Raw genomic sequence first — 26,391 nt, 5'->3', positions numbered from 1 at the left:
ACTCCATGAGGTTCTTGGGGTATCAGTATTTACCCTCCCTGAGAAACCCCTACGTCTCTTGCTAAGCCACCAGTATAGTAAAGTGAATAAACAAGCAGGAATGAACAAGTATTTAATAGTTTTTATTTTCAATATTACTTAGTAATAACAGTAACAAAGGTGATATTTAAAATGTGCTGACTAGGCTTTCTATACATTACATTTACAAAGCAACTCTGGTTTTCCTCTCTAAGAACAGTTGCCCAAGGAGAAGATAAACCCTTGCCATAGTCTCCGGGGCTCACGGCTCTTCAGGCTCGAGTCCCCTGAAAGAGAAAACAACATGCAGCAAGGGCTGGCCTCACAACTCTTGTTTTTACTTAAAATATTTCTGAACATGTGCAAAGGAGGGCTGTACCTAATAAAAGCCTGGGTGGCCACACCAATTCTGGATTGTTCTTCATTAGAGGTAACTCACACAGAGAGGACAAGGGTCACCCTCGTCTATGGGGTCACTGTGATGGAAGTCAGAGGACTCCATGAATGTCTCTGGGATCTGAGTGAAGCCATGGCTGGCCTAACTTTCCTTAATGTGCCGGGTTTGACCATCTGCCTGGTGAGCTGGTTTCAATCTCAAATCTTCCCACACTAGGAACCTGCCCATCAGGGTAAGGTGGATGCTAAGAGGAAGGTCAGTCACATCACAGCATCAAACTCTGGGCACAGGAAATAACTACAGAATTATAGTAGATCAGCAAAGTACAGGTTTTTGTTTTTTCCCTACACTGAAGATAAATTAACATTTGATACTGTGAAGCTTATATGTGCTGTAAAACTATCACAAAGTATAGAACAAAGCACATGAACCAAAAGTTTTCTTGTGGGCTATACAATCTGAGAGTAAACCGCATGCATTACTTCCTTAGATGCAAGTCTCTCTCTGCATCATGGTGTCTCAGTGTACATTTATTTCAGGCCATCTTGACAAGGGCATTTCCTATCTCTTGCAAGCCCTGAAGAAAATTTCATTGAAAAACAAAAAAATCAAAAGATCATGATTCAAGGATTTCAAAGCCAAGTGTCACAGGTAAAGCTTCATTTTCCCGGAAGACAAAATACTCTGTTTTGTCTACTTCCAGTAGCTCGTTGAGAGAAGCCACGACGACATCATGCTCCTGCAGCATTTCTGGGTATCGGGCCACTGCTCGCTCGATCCTTGCTGAGCGCCTCACAGGAGTGATAAGCTTCATGTCTTGCATTTCCGGCACACCACATATTCTAAGAGATAAAAGAGTGCATTCTAAGCCTTGACAGCTCCTGCAGCATTCTGCTTTTATTCTTTAATACTTTATTTTTATATTACTTTATTTTACTTACTTATTTACTTATTTATTCATTCATTCTTCATTACGCTTTATTACTCCATAACAAAGCGTAACTGACACTTCACTTTGAGCTGACCAGAGACAAGTCTGGTCCCGAGTAGTTCTCTGCCTCCACTGGCTTTCCCTGAGGCCCAGGAAGTACTGAATGGTGGCCACACACATGCTCCTGGATGCTGTTACCATTAGGCTTTTATGAAGCATGAAATGGTTTTGATTTGAAGTCACTGCTTGACAACTGCTATTTGTTTATCTCATAAACTTTTTCAGGTTTGAGGAAACTGACCTAACACCAAACTTGATTGCACTAGTGACTTCTAAGAGTCCTTCTTGAGTTAACTATAAATTACTCAAAATCTGTTCAGATGCTAGGCCAAACCATGTATTGAAACTGGAATGACAGGAATCTTCCTCGTAAACTTCCCAGTGCATCCAGGGTCCTTTGTACGTGGGACTGATCTAAAATTCACAAAAAATCACTGACTGCATTAGCTTATGCAGAACTAGCAGGCGAATCTGCTAAAAAGTGCTTATAACAATAACTCTGGAGCCAAGGGGGTGGGGTGAGGGGTGAGGTGGTGTGAGCTTTGGATCGACTGACCGCTTCATGCATCCATGGATCAATAGTACTGGGGCAATGATGGCTAAGGGGTCAGTCTAGCCGTGCTTTCCAGGGAAAGGAAGACACAAAACTGCTGAGTTGGTGCTCTTGTGCAGAGTCCTTTCAGAACCACGAGTAGCGAGGAGAGACACTAAACTTATTTTTTTTGGAAATGACATTGGCACATAGCCTTAAATGACTGTGCAGCTCTGCCTTGACCATGACCTCTTAGGACACAGAAAGCTCGAGCAGTCTCTGACAGTAACATACTCAGCTATCCTCACTGTTCTCACAGGACTGGCCACGCCCTTCTCTCTCCCACTGACTTGGGAGTTAGTGCCCTCCAGCTTGTGTCTGTGTCAGGCAGGCAGGACAGATGACAGTGGAGAGGTAGGACTGGATACTGGATGCGGGCGGGGTGTGGACCCACGCCAGCACCGGCCTGGCTCTGCAGCACTGACTTCATAGCAGTTATGTCTTCCAAGGGCGGGAGGAGGGGGCGGGGTACATGCAGAAAAGACCCGGGCTTGCCCGTCAATGGCTCTAACCTCTATCACCCTCCCTCCCTTCCCGAATGCCCAAGGCCGAGATTTGGGCATCTTTGCCAATGGAAGATGGGTCCTGGATCTCCTAGCAGCACTGATCCTCATCCCCTTTGCAGTGTCATGAGAGCTCCGTGAGACTAATCACTGACCTAACCTCTTCACCACATCGTGGGGGCCCTGGTCTAAGGCAGAGCTATCTATAAACTACTACTTCTCTGGGTGGGTGTGCAAAGGAAACCATCAAAGGCCTGCTAGAGTTTTCTTACCTCGGCACTGGGCCGATCTGTAGTTTGATACCAGGGTTATCCCATTCTGCTGCGGTTATCTGTGGTGCTGCTACCGTCTGCTCCCTTTCTGCTAGAGGAAGACATGGCTTCCCAGAATCCTCCTTCTTGGCTGGGTCTTCCACGGATGTGACATTAGTTCCTGCAGCTGATGAGTCCGAGGTGACGGCTGTGTACACAAGGCCAGGAAGGGAAGTAAGAGGCATGCAATTTAATAATTAAACTAAAAATCAGTAAGACAAGAAGACAATATATACAGCGACTTTTCAGTGGTCCCCATGGAGTCTGTATAGTAAATGAAGAGGTTTGACTCCAACTGGCATCTCTATGTTCTTTTTTTCTTGCTGCGTTTTAAAAAAGAGTAATTTTTTATTCTTTGAAACTTTCGTGCATTTTAAAAATGCACATTGATCATATCTACCCACTGCTACCCTCCTCCAGCTCCCTAGTGCCCCTGTTTCCCGCCATGCTCCACTGCAATGCCCTTTGACATCAGGCACCTCACTAAGCAGCCCTCCAGACACCTTCCGGCATTGTTGCCAACTGAAGATGGATCCTTGATTCCCTTTTAGCATTGACCACATTCTGATGGCTTATTCACTCTCATGAGAGCAAACATCTGAGCTATAGTCTCCTTCTGAGCCCACCATCCAACAGTTCTACTCTGTTCCTCAAATTACTAGCTACTTTGCTGTTATTCCATGACTTCATGCTCCTTAGTTAAATCTCCTCTCTCTCTCTCTCTCTCTCTCTCTCTCTCTCTCCCCCTCCTCCCTCCCTCCCTCCCTTCCTCCCTCCTTCCCAGACTGGCTTTGAATCAAGGCAATCCTTAGCCAGAATTACAGACACGAGCCATCAAGGCCACCTTAAATCTATTCTTAAAAAGGAAAATATTTGACATCTAGGATAACAACAGCCCATTTTATTTCCTAAAGATATATAGCACATTTTCCCTTCCCACTCATATAAGAATTATCTTGAACATGTCACTGAGTTTGTCAATTACTCCCATAGCCACTCTTTAAAGGTTCCGAATAGTGACAGTGACAGCTAAGTACGGGGAGAAACTTAAAAGACAACACGAGTTTAGATGAGTGACGCTCTCTTAGGGATGATTAGACACACAACTTGTCTCCATCTCTGTTGACAATAGTCATTTGTGTTTTACCACAGAGGACTCCAGGAAAGCAGGACACACTAGTCCAGCCTGCTGTGGTGGACGAAACTTTTGTTCAGTGTTGGGCATATAATTACTTGTAATTATAGAAATAAATCAGCAGATGATTATAGCTAAAAAGGCCAAGCCATGAAGACCAAGAGGTGGGAGGTATTTCAGGGGCTCAATTCCACCAGTATCCTACGTGTTCTAAAATGAGTTTTAACTTGCACATCAAAAGGGAATGAGTTCAAACACAAAATTAACCATACCCTCTGTGCTTCTGCCTGGATCTGGCGAAATGTTCAGAACCTCCATTAGCTCTTGAATTGGCTGGAAGCAACAAAATAAACAACTGGTATTAAAGGCATTCATGGAAAAACTGAGCTAAGAACTTTGCTTAACATCAAATAAGTTTTCTGAAATAAAAATGTTTTCTTTTTAAATTGCATATTCAGAGATAAACACACTTAAGATGATTCAGTTTTAAAGATTCAAGAGCAAAACGAAGAAACAGAACATGTTAATTAAATGGCATACCCAATTTCATTAAGGGATGTGTTCAAAGCTGTTTATAATAAATTTCTCTAAATCAAATTCTCTTTTCCCATTAATTTATATCATATCATTAAAGATGTGTTCCTACATAAAGATTCTGGTTTAAAGATATAAAGCTAGCTATAGAGATAGAAGAAAATGCATCCTGTACCGTTGCTGTCTGTTTAATTCTTGTTTTCATGATAAAAGGTGTGTAGTCTATTTCAGAAAGCTTGAACCATAGATTAAATTCAAGGAAGACTATTACCCAAAGTCCCATCATGCAGTCTTCTTTTAGTCTTTTCTGTATCTTTCCCTGGCCACTTCCTTCTCTCCTTTCTTTAGTCAATGTATCTTAACAGCAGGACAAATCAACCAAGCAAAGCAAAACAAAAAACTCCATTGCATTGAAAAGCATGCAAACCACATCACAGAGCATGCCACAAGTCAACTGCTATTTTTTTCTGGGAATATTTGGAAGTTTTTCCCTGACTTGGTACTCTGTATCAAATTAGTACACACACACACACACACACACACACACACACACACACACACACACACACACGGAAGGGGTTACCTGACCAAGCATGGTAGTATACTCTGGAGGTAAAAACAGGCATATCTTTGAGTTCCAGACCAGCCTGGTCTACAAAGTGAGACCACACATTGTCTTAACAAAACAAAACAAACAAAAAAACCCCACTCCAACAAAACAACAAGCAAACCCAAACCAAACAAGTTATGCTGAAAGCTTCTGAAATACACACACACACACACACACACATATATATGTGTGTGTATGTGTGTACATACATACATCAAACATATTTTATTATTTAATTTTTTAAAGACAAGGTAATACTCTGCAGTCTAACCTAAGTCAGGCTATGTAGACCAGACTAGTCTCAAACTCATGGCAATTCTCCTGCCTCAGCCACTCAGGTGTTGGGATTACAGGGGTAAGCCCCACTTCATGAAGCATATTTTGCATTTATGTAGACTTCTGTAAAAATGGTAGACTAAAACCACACTTATTTCTAAACTCTCTTGAAACTCTACTGAGAGTAAAGGGTTAAAGAGAAGTACAGGAGAGAATAAACAGCAACAAGATTCTGGAAGCTGGAATGAGGGAGACTACAGCCAATAGGCTGAATCTTGTGCTGCGAGCGTGGCCAAGGAAAATCCCAGAGCTTCCAAACTCAAGAACAGGAAGTGAGGCCTCTGCACCACCTAACCGAACCTCAGACCTCCCTCCAACTCTACCTTATACTCCGACCCCGTGCAGCATGGTGGCCGTCTACTTGAAAACGGGATAAATCAACACTGGTAGCATAGTTTCTAGTTCACTGGAAGGAGGCTGGCAGAACATCCCTAGATAGTCTGACAGCTGAAGGAGAAAGACCTAAGATATCAATATCGAGGGCTCTCTAACCCAGTGCAGCTAGTCAGATCACCCTACTGGAAGCCCATACATGTGGCCAGAGTTTGTGTGTGTATGTGTGTATATGTGTGCATACACGTTTAGTGCGTGCGTATGTATGTATGTATGTATGTATGTATGTATGTATGTGTGTGAGCACATATGCATGCATAGCCTCTGTCATTTCTCAAGAACCATCCACCATATTTTCTGAGACAGCATCTTTCACTAGGATCTGGGAGTCACCAATTAGGCTAGGCTGGGCCAGTCAGAAAGCTCTAGGGATCCACCTGCCTCTGCCTCACCCATGCTGGGCATATACGCATGTGCCACCAGGACTGGCTACTGCATGTGGGTGCTAGGGATCAAACTCAGGTCTTCATGCCTGTTCAGCAGGTACTTTATAGAATGAGCTCTCTCCACAGCCTCCACAGCTTTTAATACACGTTTCAGATCTACCGACTTCACTAGCATCTGAATAAATCCTTCAATGAATAATGGAGACTACGACAACAGTAAGACCAGGGAGAGGGCACTAGGGAAGAAGAAACAGACAATGCGGGAAACAAGAGATACCCCCTACCCAGGAAGTGTGTAGTGTCTGCTAGTGAGGGAGAGCTGCCAGAAGGACAGCTGGAGCAGCAGGAGCCGAGAGCTACCTGACCAACCTGGGGCAAACTCGAGGGGTCACTAAGATCAATAAATCAACATTATCTGAAGTCTTGACATTGTTCAGAAAATTCAAAAATATGAAAATTAGTTACATAATTAGTTACTCAGAAAACTAAGGCTTGGCAAAATAAAGAACTAATCAATTCTAGGAAAATAGAAGACGTGTTTGAAAGGCAAAGCAACCACAGCAAATATCCCACAGCTCAGCACAGCCATGTATTTCTTTAAAAAAAAAAAATTACTTATTTTTATTTTATATGCATTGGTGTTTTGCCTGCGTGTTTGTGTGTGTCCAATCTTTGAATTATAGAGAGTTGTGGGCTGCCATGTGGTTGTTGGGAACTGAATCCCGGTCCTATAGAAGAGCAGTCAGTGCTCACAGTCGATGAGCCATCCCTCCCGCCCAGCCATGTATTTTTTACATATGAGTAACAATATGGACACCAAAGTGACAGAATTTCCACATGGCATTGGTGAAGGCATGGCGTATGGCAAAGGTCCCTAGGACAGGCAGGGCTGTCGGCATGTGTGTGTGAGGCAGGGGACGTGTAAAAGAAGGTTATGGCTATGTCCTCATCTGCAAGTCCACAAATTATGTCTGAAAGCAAATTCAGCAACAGAAGCATGCTTTCTGAAAGCAGAGAGGTAAGAGCGGAGTCAGTTCAGAACTGGGCGAAACTGACCAAACTGTGAGGATGGACAACTCTGTGAACAGTCATGGAAATGGGCACTACCGGACGGGAATAAGGGAGGAGAAGGACATTTAAGTGAAAGGAGTTAGGCTATTTGATATAGTCTTTGTGGTTTCTGTTTGCTTTTAGAAAGATTTAGTAAGCTACGTGAGTAAGGACTCTGGATTAGTGATGCACTGAACTTAACGTAATTTAAGTTCTTTCTAACTATTTGGTCTCTATTCTTTATTTTCTTTTTTAAGATTTATTTATTATGTACACAGTATTCTGCCTGCATGGATCCATGCAGGCCACAAGAGGGCGCCAGATCTCATTTCAGATGGTTGTGAGTCACTATGTGGTTGCTAGGAATTGAACTCAGGACCTCTGGAAAAGCACCAATGCTCTTAACCACTGAGCCACCTCTCTAGCCCATCTTGATACTATTCTAACTTTCATTTTTACTTCCTAAACTGCTTATTTTTGTACGTTAGTGTTAAATGAGGTATGGTATTTGACAAGACAAGAAAAATTCTACTGGTATAAGTATAATCCTACTGTCTAAGAAATAATTTAATAGATACATTATAAAGAACATATTCTATTTCAGAGTCTGACAGCCTTATGATGTGAATTAGGTTTTTGTTAGTATGTATTAATTGTACAAAATAATGGGTTTCAGGTTTCACCGTGATATCACCACATGTGCATATAATGTACTTTGATCATATTTACCCTATTACCCTCTCTCAACACTATGAATGGAAGTTTAACACTGCATTATACAGTCATCTTACTGCAAACAACAAAAACCCACATGGAAGGGAATTTTAAGTCACCCATCCAAGACATACTCACTGCTGCCCCGTTTTTAATGGCCTCTTCATACAGTCCAATAGCATCAAAGGAGCCTTTACTTGCCAATAACTTTGCTTTGCAGACCCAGAACTTGGGAAATTTTTCAGCCTCTGGAATGCTGGACAGGATGTTAAATATTTCATTAGGAAATACACCCTGGAAAAGGAAATATAAGCAATGGTTAACTCTATCTTTGAAGGTATGATGATTAATTTTTCTAAAGTCAAAATTTCAATTTTTATTGATATAGTAAATATATAAAAAATACATAAAATGTCCCCAATTAATTGTACATTTCAATATTTTTTTCCCCTGACACAGGGTGTAGCTTTGTAGACCAGGCTGGCCTTGAACTCACAGAGATCTGCCTGCCTCTACCTCCCGAGAGCTGGGATTAAAGGCAGAAGCCACCAATACCCAGCTAATAATTTTTAACACTAACCTTTACATTTAAAAGCTACGCAAGGCAGATTTGATAGAAAAACATTTACCACAGCATAAGGTAAAGAACAGGTTTAATATTTTTAGGGGAGGCCACATCTTCACAGTAGTGTGAACTGTGAGTCAAGGTTTGACTTTCCATGTGACTAACCTCAGCACGCATGAAGAGCAGCAGAGGTATGCACAGGGCAGGGTGTATGAGTGCATGCGGGTGTACTGGGGATTCATGCTGCTAGATTCCATACAAAGGTCACAGCTATTGCTTACTAATTTCAAAATCAATATAAAAGAATTTCTTGAAGGTTGAGAACAAAGCTGAACACATACTCAAATGAGCCATACAAGGAAAAAATTAGTAGATTCACAACTGTTTACACTGAAGGTGCTTGGAAAGCTAACTGGCATCTATGCATCTATGTAGGCATGTATGCGCATGCATGTAGAAAACCAAGAATAAAAACATAACCTGAAAAGCATCTAGAGAGGAAGGAGAAATAGGGGGTAACTTATGAGGAATTAGACTCAGATGGAAAAACTCAATAAATTAGTAATTCCAGATGCAAGAAAGAAAATAGAACAGGATCCTCAACATTTTTAGAGAAAATAACTTGTAGTCAGAAATTCTCCCCAAACTATGAACAAAGTATGAGGGGTAAAATAACGGTACTTTTCTAAGCATAATGACTCCAAGTTTGCAAGCGTCATTGGCAAACATGTTTGAATTCACTTCTGATGTGTTATTTTGTTTCATTAATTTATAGCTTTCTTTATGAAACATGAAGATGATATTAAATACAGAAATGAAAGAAGACAAACACAGGAGAATCCAATGAGTGGAATTACAAAGTCAAGTGTCTGGAGTAAATTTGGATACACAAGCAATCACTAACTGTGGAGGGTGAGATCACTGTTTAGAGTGGCGCCTTAGTCTGTATACATCTGTGATACATCCCTAAAGTACGCCAGGCCAGGGACTTAAAACTAGAGATGAAAAAGATCTCACACATGAACTCTAACAACAACAATAATTGAAAAAAAAAAAACAACAATAAACAAAGACAAAAACAATCTAGAGATGGCCACTTCACTAACCACAACACAGTCAGAAACTAACAAATTAAGAAAAGGCCATTGTAAGGACGAAATGCCGAGATTCACTTCTAAAGTAAGCTTTGAGTTAAAGAACTCCAAACAGCAACTCTAAGTATTTCAAAACAAATGAAAGCAGTGAGAACACGTGGGGTATCAGCCAGCTACTCGGCGAACCACTTTTGTGCTTTGTCTTGATGCTGGGCTGGAACCCTGTAGAACATTGTCTCTGGCTGGGCCCTGCTGCACAGAGAATCCAGGCAGACTGTCAAGTGAAGGACACGGACAGAGCCTTTTCCATCTGCTTTTGCCACCCTGGTCCCTCATCAGGGGCAGCAGCTGGTTCCAGCCACTCCCCACCCCTTACATTTATTCACTTTTACACCACACTGAGCTCCTTCTGAGGTAGGAGCACCATGGGGTAGGGGAGCTCAAGGTTGAGCTCCATGGCCCCAGGCTCCCTCCTCTTGTCCTTAAAACACCAGCTTTTGTTGGGTGGTAACCCTAGTGGAAGTTGGAGTCCTATTTTCTGTCAAGTTCACCTCTTCTCGTGTGATAACTGAATTACATATGGAGTCTTCCTCCATTTTCTGGCATGTAACTCCTAAAATCCTTGGACTCTCCAAAGTCTTTTGCACGCTAATGAATTAATTGGTGACTAGGTAGCCTCAGGATGGTGGCTGGTTCCAGGACAGGAACAAGCAGAGTCACGGGGTGGGAGTGACTGAAGCACAAGCTGATCACTGATGGCCTGATGTAGGTGAAGTAATCAACGATGCACAAGCAATGAAGTTCAGGAAAACTCTAGATAGAACACATGAAGTGGTGTACTGTAGAAAGGCATTCTGCTTTTGTGATATGACCTTGGCGGATAAGAGCATTAAATATGACAGATATTAGAAGGTAAAAATTAGGAGGCAAATTTATAGTATTTAGCATATTTATAAGAAACTAAGACTGATTAAACCATCTAAGCTTTTAACTGTATGCACATATGCAAAAGCTGGAGGGCAGCCTGCAGTGGTGGGTGACCCCCTGCAGGGGGCAGGTTGGGATGGGGAAGGTGGGGTGGATGGGGGTCTGGCCACTAATCTGTATTAGTTCTTGAAATTATTTTAATATTAAAAAGGTACAAGGTAGGAAGCAGACCTTTAATCCCAGCACTCGAGGAAGGGGCAGGTGGATCTCTGAGTTCAAACCAGCCTGGTCTACAGAGTGAGTTCCAGGACAGCCAAGCTACACAGAGAAACCCTGCCTCAAACTAACAAATAAAAAAGATTGGGTGAGTACTGTGGGAATTCACTTCGCCAATAGTTTTGGGTATTGGCCTTAGAGGCGTGGCTTCTGTGTGCAGCTGTTAGCTCTTATAAGGAAGAGGAGGGGTCTTTTTGGGCCTCTTGTGTAGTGACTGCAGCTTCCAGAACCCTCAGGGCAGAAGACTGCTTTGGCTCTCTACCTTATTGTTATTCGTGAATGTTCCCCAATAAATATTTGATTTCTCCTTATTTTGAGTATTCCCCAATAAATATTTGATATCTCTCTATTTCGGGCTCTTGTGGTCTGTTACCCTCATTAAAGGTGGAGACATGGTGTGGGTGGGAGGTTCAGTCAGAAAAGTGCTGTGCTGCACATAGAAGGCCATTGCCCAATGGCCAGAAATCTACCAAAGGCCAGGACTGGAAGTTCATGCTTGCAATCCCAGCACCAGGGAGGTGTAGACAAGTAGATCCCTGGGGCTCACTAGCCAGTCAGCGTCCAGCCTGGCCTACTGTGGAGTTCTAGGCCTGTGAGACCCTCCCTCAAAACAACAAACAACAACAACAAAATCCAAACCAAACCAAAACAATTCCTACCCTCAAAACAGAAAAGACAGTGCCCGAGGAATGACGATGAGGCTGTCCTTTAGCCTTTGCATGAATGTGTGCACATAAGTATACCTACCCCCATGCCATGCACAGAAGAATGCATCCATGTAAGTAAGCAAATCAAGTAAACAAACAGACCTGTGAATTTTAATTCCACAAAGGAGAAATAGCTAATGATTACCACAGTGAGAAATATTAAAACAATGGTCCCCTTGAAGTAAGCAAATCAAGTAAACAGACCTGTGAATTTTAATTCCACAAAGGAGAAATAAGCTAATGCTTACCACAGTGAGAAATATTAAAACAATGGTCCCCATGCCATTTCCCCAATTCTAACACCACCAGAACACACTTTTACTTTTTCACTCTCTAGCAAGAGGTTAAAGCATATCAATTTTTATTGACACATTTTCATTAAGGCAATTGCTTAAGTTTCTGACCTTTTGTCTTCCACCCACTTTATCCTGATTTGTAGACTCCAATATACAATCCAGATACCATTTTTAGCTACTAAAAGTACTTAGGGGTGGTGGAGAGATGGCTCAGTGGTTAAGAGCACTAGCTGCTCTCCTGGAGGACCAGGGTTTGGTTCCAAGCACCCATACTGTGGCTGGCAGCCATTTGTGATTTGATACCCTCTCCTGTCCTCCATGGCCACGCATGCATGGGATGCAGCTATACATGCAAAGCACCCACATACATAAAATAAAAATAAATCTTAAACCAGCCCCCAACTAAAACTACTTAGGAAATTCCAATTTGAAAGAAAGGCTTGCGTGTTGACTTAGATTTCAATCCAAATGCTGTGTACTCTTAGGACCCTGCCACCTGGAAGAAGCTCCCTTTGGAGCCAAATGGCTTAGGTCAGTTCCCTTCCATCTCTGAGCTGCCATTTAAGTACATTCATCAGTATTACTGCTGCTACTATCACTATACTTCTGTATTTGGAAGAGTGGCTAGACTTCTGTGATGGGAGATGTCATTCTGTAAATATGTTTCTCTTACTTGTTAATGAATAAAGCACTGTTGGCCAATAGGAAAGCAAGATAGGTGGGACTAGGAGACAAGGAGGATTTGAGGAAGTAGTAAGGAGGAGTCAGCATGTAGAGACTGAACAGAGGTCTCTGTCCATTCTCCGGTAAGATAAGACCACGTGGAAGTACTTAGATTAATAGAAATGGGTTAATACTTAAGACAGAGCTAGCCAATAAGAAACTAGTACCTGGCCAACAGCATTATATCTAATACAGCGTCTCTCTGTGTATTATTTGGGGCTGGCGCTGAGGTGGGTCCAGGCCAGCGGGGGGGGGGGGGAACTACTCATAACACATCTGCCTAGGTGAAGGCTATTTCCTCTGCTCTATGAGAAACTTGACCACCAGGACGGATTGCAGGTCACAGATGGGCAGTTTTGTCCTGTCGCTTACCTCTTCAATGAGCCTCAGACATTCAGTCAGAGTGTTGTTAATTTTCCTGGACAGCTCCAGTTGAACTTTCTTCTCTTCCTGTTCCTCTTCTTCTCTTTCAATGCTCTTCCAGAATGAAATGTTCATTTCCTCTATGATTTTTCTTTTTGCTTTCAATTTCATGGGAGGGCGCTTATAGGTTTTCCCTTTAGATTTCTGCCATTCTTCCAGCTGTTTCCTGTAAAGTAGTGGGAGGGGGTTAGTTTTTTCTTTCTTTCCTTCCTAACCTGTCTGTTTCTAAAACAAATGACAAGCAGAGACTGGGTATAACTAACCCTTCCACCGCAGACAAGGTCAGGAGGACAGAATGAAGAACAATCTACAATGGGCAACGGCACTTAGAACTTGTAGGATTACAGAGGACTGACTGGCAGAGACTGGGTATAACTAAACCTTTCACTGCAGACAAGGTCAGGAGGACAGAACAATCTACAACGGGCAATGGCACACAGGGCCAACTACACCATTTAGAACTGGTAGCATTACAGAGGACTGGCTGGAGCTTCAGTTTTTAAATACCTGACTTCTGATTATGTTTCATTATTTTTCTCTAAGTCTTCATTTCCTTGTGTGCTGTCTTGGACGTCACCTGCCCTTAAGACGCCTCAGCATTCCATTTCTGCCCTCTAAAGCTTCTGGCCACCTTGCTGTCTTCAACAGCATCTTGGTGCTCATAGAAACCCACTTCGCCCCAGTCCCTCAGTGCTCTGACCACACACAAGTCCCTTTCCTCACTAATCACTAATCTTAGGTTCTCTTCTCCCTAACTAATTGGTTTCTGACAGTGCCAGGACCCAGTGCTGGCTTTCTACCACTACTCACATTCTCTCCATCCCTACTTCTAAGCAAACAGACTATTATTTTGGAGGGCAGCAGGTGGATGTGGACACCAAGTGTTTAGATGTAGGCACTCTAGCTTTGCTACAGCACAGGTGTGCATCAATGACCAGAAAATGCCCATTTTAGATTTCAGATCACTCCATAGAGCCCACACCATGTTAAACCCACTGCCTCATTCGGACCTTTTACTTACTGTCCAGCAGGCATTTTAGCTCAATACGGTGCCAAGCAAAGTTCTTGATATTTGCCTCCAAATCTCTTCCTAATTCCCCTTATTTTGATAAACAGTAGGCCCTAAACTCAGGAGATGTCTTTGAGTAGTTGCTTTCCTTATGTCTGACATATCACGGTACAGATTCAGTATTGGTTCTGTCCACATGACCACCATGCCAAGTCACACGTCACCTTCTGTCTCAAATGTGAAGCAACTGCTCTAACTCTTGTCACCCCCTGCCCATATATATCAGTAGAATATAAAGTAGACTGTGTCAACTTCACATTGCTCTTGAAATAAAATTAGCCATGTTTTCTATGGCTGTCCTGCCACCCTTTCCAATTCCACATCACAGCCCTCTCCCTCATGATCCTCAAGGAGCTCTGGTATCCTTTCAGTTTCCTGATCCAGGCTCACCTCTGCCTCAGGGTTTGCATCTTCTGTCCTCAGTTCAAATGATTCTTACTTGAGGAGCAATGATCTGCAATTATCCTGTTTTATTTAATCATCGTACTCATATTCTGCCTCCACCACAAGGACACAAGCTCTTTGAAGGTAGAACTGGATGTCCAGTGCCTAGCACAGTGGCTGGCACACACAAGATTCCAATGACAGTACAGTAAAACACTCTCTTCTAAAGTGTGTGATTCTGTGGGTGCAAATATACAAGATCATTTGACTGTACTTATAATCAAGATATGATAGGTCCAAATCTCTTCAGAGAGCCAAGCTTACCGTGAGTCTCCAGTCCCTGAGAATCACTGATCTGCTTTTTGTCTCTATGGCTTTGTGTTTTTCAGGATTCAATGATTATAAATAAATGAAAATTATTGACTGTCAGTTTCCTCCGACTCTATCAAAGCGGAGACACACGATCTTTGTTTCCTCCAGTCCCTAGCATTCTCCATCTCCATAGTCTCCTTCTAATCACAATGAAGGAAAATTTCCATACTCCTAGGACTTCCAATGTCACGATTAGCTTCTCTATACATCCCATATATACTCCAAACTATAAGCTCTGTAAGGGTAGAGGCAGTGGCGGCCTTCCTTCCCCACCTGAGCCTGGCACAATGATAGCTAGTGGACGGCTCTAACCCTTCCCACAGCCTCTACTCCTTCTGTAAACAGACACTTTCAACATGCCACACACTGTCAACATAGCAAAGATGTGACCCAGGCTGGGAGTCCTGGAGCAGATGCCAGCCTGTCACTCACACTCTGTTTCTACAGTCCTCTTTTTTCACCTGAGACATCACTGCTGAAAGCACTCCCCGAACCTATTTAATCAGCCACCCTGGCCCTACCCGCTCATCCACACCACCACACATCAAGGGACTTGCTTTCTAAGAAGGCAGAAGGTTCTGTTCCCAGACCAAATCCTGTTCCCTGCTCCCACTCTATGGCAACTTTTTAGCCACCATCTAATTTTACACGTCTCTTTGACTCTTGTCAGGAGTCTGCGATCTATTCCACCCAGGGACAGACAAGTGCATTCTAAGGAGGTTCATTTGCATCCCGGGACTGTGACTGGTCTTGGGCAGAAAGAGGACAAAATCCTTTGGCTCACCTCAAGTACCACGTACAACACTGAACCCCAGCAACTCGGGACCCCAATTTCTAACACTAGCATGCCTCATCTGACCAGGGCTCCTAGTTCAGCTTACCTTCTTCAGCCTGGCCTACTCATGCTCATAGAAGCTTCCATTCCTTCTCTGCTAACTGCCGAACTTAGTCACTGATTGCTTCCTTCCTTGCTGTGTGAACACACTGCTCTGGCTCCTTTGAGCCTGCCTGTTCTGTTGCTCTTTAGTCTCTGCAGGACATTTCTTGGGTGTCTAACCTATATCAGCAACTCCTACTCTATTCTGCTCCACTTCCAATTTTACAAAAGAAGTTGATAGACAATTATAGGGAATGACTTAGAAAACATTTGTGGATCACCTAGTTTTGTTAAGTGTTAATATTTATCATAGCTTCATATCCTTTCAGGCTCTAGCTAGATACCACACAGGAGTTATTTCTCAGCTAAGTGTACATGCACATATGAAAATGTGTCTATCTGTTGGTGCTAATGGGGCTTGAATTTAGAGCCTCACACATGCTAGGTAAGTGCTTTGTCATTGAGCTACAGTCCCAACCCCAACCATTATCAGTTTGCCTAGAAATCTTAAGCTACATTATCTTGGAATTAAAGCAAAGTACCTCCGATCCTGTACTTCTGTCTTTTTAACACGTGGATGAGTCTGGCTAGCACTCGGGGCTCCTTTCCTGCTTGTGGCTGCCGTGCCAGCTTGAGTTTTGGGAGCAGTCTTGTTCAGAAACTGGCTCTGGGGAAGAATCTTTTTGAACTTCAAGTCCAGAGTCTGTGCTTTTTGTTGGAAGATGTTACTGCATTTATTGTTATGGGTCTTATTTGCTCTTATGCTAGGGGTGCTTAGAATAACATTGCCAGCTGTCAAATTAGGCCTCTGGCTTACGGCTCTTGAGTTGTGCAGAATGTGTGATGTCCGGGGGCCAAGACAAGGCTGCACAGTCTTTTGATCCTGCTTGACGGCTGGATGTCTGTTGTTCTGTCTTTCCTGAAGCAAGCTGGGGTGGGAACCAGATTTAGTATGTTTTGCTTTCTGTTCAGTGGCAGGGTGTGACTGTACTGTAGTTTCTTTTGGCCTTCCACATTTAAACCTGCTAACCTTCTCGTCCTGTGTGTCCTTGGCCACTGGCTTCTTTGATGTCTGAGTCTTATGGGCGGGAATGAAGTGAGATGGAACTGTTCGAGGGGGTTTTTCTCTGGGTCGTTGGGAATCTGCATCTGTAGAGAGGTGATGCGACTTCACTGGTTGAGCGCTGACTTGTGTGTTTCTAACAAACGGTTTGTTAGCTCTGTCTTTCAGAACAGTACGGTTAACTGAACTTTTGCTCAAGATTTGTTTAGGAGCCAGACTTTTCTGGGTTTGGCTACAGGAGCCAGTGTTTGGCTTACTTGTGGGACGTGAGTCAGGACCCGGCTTTCCAGGTTCTAGCAAGGTTTGGGGCAAGTTCTCTTTGTTCACCTCATCTAGAAAGCCCTTCAAAGATTCGTTTCCGACATGGGTCTCAGCTACAGGATTGGTATGTTCAGCATTTCCTTGATGTGTTTGCTGCTGCTTTTTGGGTTCCAATTTCTGGGTACCAGGGGCCTGCCCGGGTTTCCTCAACAGTCCTGTAGTGGATGACACAGTTCTGTGCTGCTGCTGACTCTTGCTGGACTGTTTATAGTCTGCGTTAGAAGAAAAACATCTAGAAGTGAGCCCTTTGCCTGGAAGCTTTGGTGGCTCCGACTGTGGCTTCTGGGACCCTGTGACATTAGCTGGTGCTTTAGTCTGGAGTTTAATGTTGATGGGCCTTGTAGTTTTGACAGGCAAAACAACATTACTGGAAATATCTTTTTTGGGTCCAGGAGTCTAAAAACACAAAGAAAAAATACACTAAAGTAACCTTAAGCACATGCTAGAAAACAATCTTAGGATATTATTTAAGAAAGATTAGTCTGGAATATAAAGACTTACCTTTGTGTATAGGTGACTTTTGAAATTGAGTTTTTGTTAGAAGTAAGCCAGAGTCTTTTTAACTTCACAGGATTAGGTAGACTCAGTAAATCAAAACAAACAAACAAACAAACAAACAAACAAAAAAACCCAAAAACCAGTAACAACAAAAATTGTTTCAAAAAAGAATTTTCCTACATCAATCAGTAATTTAAAATTCCTATTATGTTCCAATAAAGAATACACCTAACCTGCCTGGCCAGATACACCATCAAATTGTAACACAATAACTTGTGGTAGGGTAGTGTTGTTGGGTATCTGCACTCTGTGTATTACTGTAATTGGTGTAATAAAAAGCTGAACAGCCAATAGCTAGGCACTTGGGAGGCAGTGGCAGGAGGATCTCTGTGAGTTTGAGGCCAGTCTGAGCTACAGAGTGAGTTCTAGAACAACAGCCAGGGCTGTAACACAGAGAAACCCCATCTCAAAAAAACCCCAAATAAATAAATAACATTCAAGTGTGTGTGTGTTTAGATTTTTCCAGACAGGGTTTCTCTGTGTAGCTTTGTAGACCAGACTGGCCTAGAACTCAAAGAGATCTGCCTGCCTCTGTGTCCTGAGTGCTGGGATTAAAGGTATGTGACACCACCGATGGTTGCTCAAACGTGTTTTTATACCTTATATCTCTTATACATTTAACACATTTGAGATTTAATTAACATGCAGTAAAATTTAGTGTTTTAAAGCCTCCAGTTCAGTAGGTTTTAGAACACTTATAAGGTTGTACACCCATCCTTATAGAGTGCCAGAAGATTTTCATTACCCCAGAAAGGTTTCTTAGTAGTCATTCTCCATCTCCCTCTTTCCACAGTCTTAGCGCTGAGAGCAACTTTCCCCCTATTCCTTTGCAGATGGAGCTGTTAAAACAGGTGGATTCATTGAATGTTGTGTGGATGCCTCTGGCTTTCTTCGTTTCCATCCTCAAGTAACATTTTCAAGAATCACTCATGCTGTACCATGTATTAGCACTTTACTACTTCCGTTCTGAAAGGTCTCATGTAGCCTAGGCTACCCTTGAACTTGATATGTAGTCAGGGATGAGCTTACACTATTAATCCTCCCACCTCCTTCAGAGTGCTAGGATTACAGGCATGTGCTATCACACCTAGCTTATGTGATGCTGGAGTCAAGCTCAGAGCTTCATGCATGCTGAGCAGGCAATCTACCAACTGAGCTATTCCGCCAGACTGTTAGAAACAAAACAAAACAAAACAAAAAAACCATAAAAAGCCTTTTAGAGACATTTTATGCTCTTAGGAAAAAAATGTGCATGAAGTATAGAGGGTTCTCCTAAACCTTGTTTCCAAATATGCCTTTCATTACTTGCTTAGGGTTGAATAATATTACATTGTATGGCTCTACATATTCATTGATTAGTCTATGGGACCAGGCTGGTTGGAAAAACATGCTCATAACAAAATGGCACCACAACGTGGACCTGAGAACTTTCACTTAAAACTTGACAAAAGCTTAAAAGAAGGCTTTAGAAACAAATAAACAAGCAAACACAAAACAAAACAAACAAACAAAAACAAAAAAGAAAGAAAGAAAGAAAGAAAGAAAGGAAGGAAGAAAGAAAGAAAAAAAGGAAAAACAGAGACAAGCAAGTCTTCTTGGCAGCAATATTTTTCTTGGTTGGGCGCTGTTTTGCTAGAGACAGAGACTTGAGCGGCTCCTTTAAGGGAGATTTCCTGACTCATCATAAACAGCAAAACATCACACCGCTTTTAAGAAGCACTGCTAACAATTCAAATGGTGTATATGAGCAGCAGGTGAGAGTAACTGGATATGGTGGCACACACCTTTAATTCCAGCACTCGGGAGGACTTGGGAGGCAGAGGCAAGCAGATCTCTGTGATTTCAAAGCGAACCTGGTATACAGAGTTAATCCCAGGGTAGCCAAAGTTACACAGAGAAATCAAAAAATAAAAAAAAATAAAAGTAAAAAAATAATAAAAAGGCCATATACATATAAAAAGCACACAAAGAGTTGGGATGTTGTATGCTATGATGTTGTCTTTCAATTACTCAATTGCTAAAGAAGAAACAACTACTAAATCACACTTGCTATTTCAATGCCACTAAAGTAATCCAATTTATGTACTTTAAAAATACTTTGACTCCAAAATTTAAGTCTAAGAACAGGTTACTGAGGAGAAGAGTTTCTATTTTTGTTTCCACAAAAAATAAAAACTTGTGGATTCCTTCCAGACTAACATGGTTTGATCAGGCCAGACCCCCTAAAACAATGTCCCAGATGATCCAACATTCAAAATTGCTGGTACAAGACAGCCTTACAGACCACTACAGCCAGGACTTCTGAGTCTTCTTAGGATCCCCAAGACAACACCCCCTATCAGCAGAAAGCAATTTGAAAAGAACAATGCCCAAATTCCCAATATTGTCTATAAATGTTTGTTTTCATTTATATGGGGTCATTACAAATGGTTAATGACCACAACCAATCTCTTTTTAAAGGTAAAAAGGGGATTATGATATAGAAATGTATACTTTGTTTTGAAATGGATTTTCATTTATTGATACAAATTTAAGGTCAATTTTGTGATATGCATATTTCTCTTCTTGTTTAGGTATTGTGTTTATATAGTTCATTTAGAAATGTAATGTATAATTTAGTATAGATTATAGATAGTTACCTATGACAGTCAAAATTTAGAGTTAAGTTAGTTAGGTTTTCAAGATATACAGAGATGCATTTGAGATAAATAGACATTCTTCAAAATTTTCAAAGACCTAAAGAATATGGCATTTAAAACGATTTAGGGTTTTTCTTGACAATGAAACATAATTGCTCCTGACAACACCACCTACACCAGAAAGGAAGGTGGACATCGAAGAAACTCATTATGGAGTTTACTTCCAATATGGCAAAACTAGCCATTTGGGCAAGATATTACTCTTGTCTGGACTGTTTGATTTTATTCCGTATAACTGGACATGCAGGACCTACAGGAAAGTGACTGCTGATACAAGATGGACAGTGTTGTGGGGTTCCTGCTTCATGGAAGAGTCTGTCAGACACTCTACAGGACACAGACAAAAGTGACTGATAAACTAAGAATACAGGTAGACAGTTTAGTTTCCTGCTTTGCTGAGGAGTCTGCCAGGCACACTATGGCCTATAGGCTAACGATGAAATATGATTGACCAGGCAGTGAATTGTCTCTGTCATTTCTAGAGTTTATATGTTATCCTTCTGTGGTCTTTGATAGAGTTGAAGACAGACAGTTATGGTTATAGTTTTCCTTATTTAAGATTAAAGATAAGTTACATATAGGACGTTAGACTCACAAAGATAGGATAGATAATAAAATATTTTCTTTAAATCTTGCTAAATGTTAATGGACTGAATATTGTTAACTGTGGTTCTTATTTGATAACTATTGTGTTATATATTTTGCTATGTTATTTTAGACAGAAAAGAGCAGATGATGGGAGATGTCTCCCATATGTTTCTCATACTGGTTAATGAATAAAGCACTGTTGGCCAACAGGAAAGCAAGATAGGTGGGACTAGGAGACAAGGAGGATTTGGGAGGAGTAGGAGGAGATTCAACATGTAGGACCAAGAGAACAAAGAGGTCCCAGCCCTCTCTCTGGTAAGATAAGACTACTTAGAAACACTTAGATTAATAAAAATGGATTAATATTTAAGACAGAGCTAGCCAGTAAGAAATGCTAGTAACTGGCCAACAACATTATATCTAATACAACGTCTCTGTGTGTTATTTGGGGCTGATGAGGCTGTGGGACCAGGCTGGTGGAAAAACATGCTCATACATAACAAGTGACCGTCTGGGCTGCTATCCCATTTGGGGGTATATAAACACTGTTACTATGAATATTGGGTACAGTTTTTGTGTGAGCATATATTTTCAATCTACCTACAGATTTCCAGAATCATTTGGTAAATCTATGCTTACCTTTTAGGAAGCTGTAAAAGCTTTCTCCAAAGTAGTTATATCGGGTTATGTTTGTATCTACAGTGTGTGGAGGTTCCAGTTTTTCAACATCCTCAACACTATCTGCCTTTTTCAATGTAGCTTCTCTAATAAGTATGATGTAGTACCTCAATGGTTTTGTTTGTTTGTTATTGTTGTTTTGGGGGCATGTGTGCATGCATGTTTTAAACCAAGAGCCTGAAGCATGACAGGTAGGCATTTTTCTACTGATCGATATCTCCAAACTGACTTTTGCTTTTTATTTTAAGGCAGGATCTTACTAAATTGCTCAGTCTGGCTTTGAATTTTCAACTCTCCTGCTTTTAGTCTCCTCTCCTTGGATCTGGGATTATCAGCCAGTCCCACCAGGCCTGCCCCTTACTGTCATTTTGATTGGTTATTTTCCTGATGGTTTATTTCTTCTTATCCTCGATATCTTTGAGAAATGTCTACTCAGACTCTGCTCATTTCAAAATTGAGTCATTTGTCTTTTAATTGTTTGGACTGTAAGAGTCATATATCCAGGATATTAGATCCTCATAAGATATGTGACTTGCAAATGTTTCTTTTGGACATTTTTCAGATTTTAACTTTAGATTGACCAGACCTGACTAAAGTATTACAAGTGGTAGAACTGGTCACTCTGGTGAGAGAGAAATCTATACTCAAAATGGAACATTAGAACCGAGAGAGAGATTTTAGAGATAAATTCAACTCTGTCATCTGACAGAGAGAGTGAGCTGTCTAAGGCTAGGCACACGGAGGGAGCTGGAAGCTGGGTTAAGGTTAGCACTCCTGTTTCTTCATTCCTTTAAACCATCTCAGAACTGACAGATCAAGGTGAAAAACAAAACAATGCATGAACAAGAAGGAATAGTTGCTTTAAGCTAAATTTACTTTCACTCACTCTAGGGATCTGAAATAAGAGAAAACTCATAGAGGATGCAAGAATGGCTTGAATCAAGATTGATGAGAAAAGGCACTGTGTTAGACTGTGCTGGGAGATGTAAAGATGGGATTACACTTGATTCTGAGGACCCTTAGTGGAAAAGACGTAAGCACATAAAAACAACCATTCATTGAACAGGGGTCATGGAAAAGACATTAATGTATATCCTTCAGTGGCTTTACACACTCCTAGAATATTTTCTAAAAACTCATATATTCTTTAAGTAGCCCATGTACTCAATATAATTTATTACCAGAATGAAATAGGATTTGACTCTTACTGGGTGTATAATTAGGCCACGTTATCTTTTTGAATTCCATCTCTCACATATAAATAGGAACAACAGTAACATTAACAGTCACATCTATTTTTTCTAGGACAGTGTGGTGGTTTGAAAGAAAATGTCCCCCAAAGAGAGTGGCACTATTAGTAGGTGTGGCCTTGTTGGAGATAGTGTGTCACTGTGGGGGTGGGCTGTAAGGTCTCATATATACTCAAACCACGACCAGTGCCTCAGGCCACTTCCTGTTGCCTGAAAGTCAAGATGTAGGATGTTCAGCTTCTTCTCCAGCACCATGTCTGCCCACAGGCCATGTCACATAATGATAATAGAGTATAACTCTGAAAATGTTAAGCTATGTCAATTAAATATTTTCCTTCATAAGAGTCACTATGGTCATGGTGTCTCTTCACAGAAATAAAAACCCTAAGATAGACGGGTATCCTATGTCTTCGAGTTTCACAAGACATTCTGACTTAGGCTTCTTGGTTCAGTACTTTATTTTACCCTAAAGCATTCTGGGTTGAATGTTAAATCATAAAGCAGCCTTCTTATAGGATTGTTTACTTACATATTTGGAAGGTGGTGGTTTGGGGCAGTTATTCTTGGCTTTTAGATAAGGCCTGTGAAAGATGAAAATAAAATTAATCCTTGGTACAGAAAGGAGAATCAGGAATGCTAGGAAAGAACAGTGATTAAAACATTATGATTAGGATTTTAAACAACAGAATGTCTGGGTAGAGTAAAATAAATCAAAATTATTATTTAATAAGATGTATCCTTATTCTCCCTTCCTTGGTCCTGTATTCCCCTCCCCAAAGACCACAACCACTCTTACCAATTACTTTCATGACTTTACTTTTAAAGGTTATCCTATGTACAAATGTAGCATTCTAATAACATTAATGAAATATATGTGGCCTCTTCATAGTTAAGTCTTATGTGAGAATTGATTCTTGAATATTGAGGGCCAGACATGAGAGAGAAGATGGTCAACTGCTTTGCTAAAAAACTTCCTTGTTCTATATACCTTTAGTGTTTTTTCAGAGAGGAAAGGGGTTTGTTATAATCAAGTCTCCACATCATAATTCCACATTTATGATTTTAACTTTTAATTTAAAAAAATGTGAAAAACAAAACTGCATTCATACCGAACATGTAGACCTTCCCTCCTTATTATTCTCTAAACCAAACTATTTCCAGGGCACTTCCATTGTACTGGGAATCATAAGTAACTTGCAGATGATTTCAAGTCTATAAAAGGATATGTATAGGTTACATATAAGCATCACAGCATTTCATCTAAGGGGCTGGAACATCTTCAGATTCAGGTATTTGTGCAACATGAAGTTGAAATCTGACCAGTGAAACAAAAGATAGAACAGAGCAGAACTGAGAAGACTTAGTATCCACAGACCCAAACCCAAGTCAAACAGAGACTGATGAGCATAAGCTGTGGAGGGCAGAGATTGCTTTAGCAAGTTCTGCATCTTTCTGTGTTGAGGGATTGACAGGCCTGGGGAATGTATGGCAGAACAGCTTGTTGCATAGCATATGACAGGCCTGGGTTCCATTCATGGGAGAGGGAAGGGGAGGAGGAGAGAGGAAGGAGGAAGGAGGAAGAAGAAACAGAAGGAGGGGAGGAAAAGGGAGAGACATTATAGATACTAAATATTTGTTGAGAAAATGACTTGGGTTTATTTAATCAAGAAAGTAGAGGCGAGGAAAAATCCAAGGTAAAATCACCCAGGCTAGGAAGATAGCTCAGGGGTAAGAGCATTGCTATGCTCATGGGGACCGTAGTTCAGATCTCCAGCAGCCATATAAAAATCAGGCATGGTGAGTGTGCCTATAACCCTGGGTACAAGCGGTGCAGATGAGTGGATCATAGGAGAGTGCTGGCCAGCCTGCTTAACTTAAACAGTGAACTGCAGACATTGGGAGATGCTGTCTTAAGGGAATAGGGGAAGACACCCAACACTCCCCTCTGACACACACACACACACATACACACACACACACACACACACACCTGAGTTACCCAAATAGAGGAAAATAAACCTATGCTAAGCAAGATGGTGCAGTGCCAACAAGAGGAAAGGGTAAAGGGGTTATGTTCTGTCCACCCCAAATATATGTCAAGAGGACATCAAAGGACATCACCAGGTTGGTGCGCCACTATTGTGGACTGACTACAACCAATACTCTTGCTTTAGTAAGCAAACACTGGAACTAGTTTCCTCTTTGGTCAAAAACTGCTTTGCTGGAAACCAATTTTCCCAGAAAAAGGAAGGATCTAGGAAAGCTTCCAGTGCTGTAGGTAATACTGTAGAGCCTTTCTTCCTTTGCTGTTAGGAAAGAACAATGCTTACATCTCTGCCAACAGACAAGACACTGCCCAGGTTTCTTTCTTTTCTTTTTTTTTCCAGACAGGGTTTCTCTGTGTTCCCAACTGTCCTGGAACTCGATTTGTAGACCAGACTGGCCTTGAGCTCACTGAAATCTGCTGCCTCTGCCTCCCAACTGCTGGGAATAAAGGTATGAGCCACCAGCCTCTGACTCAGGTTTTTTTTCTTTGGTCATGCCTGGACTGAAATATTTCTTTTGTTATTACAGGATCATCATGCAGGTTAAACAGACCGGAAAAAGGGGTGGTACTGCTCATTGCTAGTAGCAACCAGGGCAACAAAACAAAACTATAGAGTAGTAAACTCACTTGGTGTTTGGGTCCTTCAGCTTTCCCTTGGCTGCCAGGTACTCCTGGAGCTTTCTCCATCGTTCTTCTGCAAAACATGGGCATGAATGAACACCAGAAACTTAACTTGAGATTTTAACCAGCCCCTTTTATAGTCCTAAAATAAGATACTTTCCTGTAGCCATTTGGGCTTTGATAAAGTCATAGCATAGTAGGCTTGCTTTCAAATAAATATAACACCAACGGTGTCATCTTGATGCCAAGCTCTCTACTAGGCTGTTTACAATAACACAACGATCCTATGAGGTATTTTGCTGTTCGGGAGGGTAAATGACATGCTTAAACTTACCCACGAATAGGCAGCAAAGCCAGGATTTGAAAGCAATATTATTTTAACCTACGAGTAAGTAGCACCTAGGACGGTGTACAGAACTACACCCTATGCATAGGGGACACCATATGAATCTTGAAGGCGACATGGGGGGTGGGGCATTCCGAGGAGCTAGGTAGGGCTGCACGCCCGTCACAGATACCAGGGTCCACAACACCTTAAGCCTCAGCCCACATTTTATCAATCAACCTCCAGACGGTGCACATTTTATCAGTCGACCTGCAGAGGTGCGGGGACACGGACCGAGGCAGAAACGGCCTCAACCAGCAATGCCACGGAGCCCGTCGCTCCTGGCTGTGTGACTCGGGTCCAGCATCCTGAACCTATCCGAGCCCGGGGCAGGCTGAAGCAGGCAGGGGGCGGCTCGGCAGCTTCTGCGGGAGGCTGGCGACCACACTTACCCGCGGCTGCGCTGGCAGCGGGGCCCGGTCCCACCATGACTCTACCGTGACAGTTTCTGTCTTCAAAAGAAGCGCCCTGTTCTGGACCGATAACCCGGGGCGCGTC

General features: G+C 41.9%; 1 protein-coding gene across 1 annotated transcript; it reads right to left on the bottom strand.

The window, feature by feature from the left end:
• Positions 1 to 331: 331 nt before the first annotated feature.
• On the bottom strand, positions 332 to 26,391 carry Ckap2l (cytoskeleton associated protein 2 like). Its single transcript, XM_051183409.1, has 9 exons — positions 26,286 to 26,391; positions 25,515 to 25,581; positions 23,370 to 23,421; positions 16,226 to 17,463; positions 12,931 to 13,147; positions 8,109 to 8,264; positions 4,220 to 4,280; positions 2,774 to 2,960; positions 332 to 1,257 (listed from the first exon to the last, which is right to left on the bottom strand). Exons 1-9 carry the CDS (start codon positions 26,320 to 26,322, stop codon positions 1,032 to 1,034), a joined length of 2,241 nt encoding a protein of 746 aa, XP_051039366.1. The 5' UTR covers positions 26,323 to 26,391; the 3' UTR covers positions 332 to 1,031.

This window comes from Phodopus roborovskii, unplaced genomic scaffold, assembly GCF_943737965.1.
Source record: "Phodopus roborovskii unplaced genomic scaffold, PHOROB, whole genome shotgun sequence".
Taxonomy (NCBI): domain Eukaryota; kingdom Metazoa; phylum Chordata; class Mammalia; order Rodentia; family Cricetidae; genus Phodopus; species Phodopus roborovskii.
This window is presented reverse-complemented; position numbering and strand designations above follow the sequence as displayed.

What these genes read in the sequence shown, in the direction of transcription:
- Ckap2l (XM_051183409.1), bottom strand. Translation starts at nt 26,322, where the DNA reads ATGGTGGGACCGGGCCCCGCTGCCAGCGCAGCCGCGG. An exon ending in AACCACCACCTTCCAAATAT is followed by an intron (nt 17,464 to 23,369) that starts GTAAGTAAACAA and finishes TTGTGTTTTTAG; the next exon opens with ACTCCTGGACCCAAAAAAGA. An exon ending in CCATTAAAAACGGGGCAGCA is followed by an intron (nt 4,281 to 8,108) that starts GTGAGTATGTCT and finishes TGTTGCTTCCAG; the next exon opens with CCAATTCAAGAGCTAATGGA.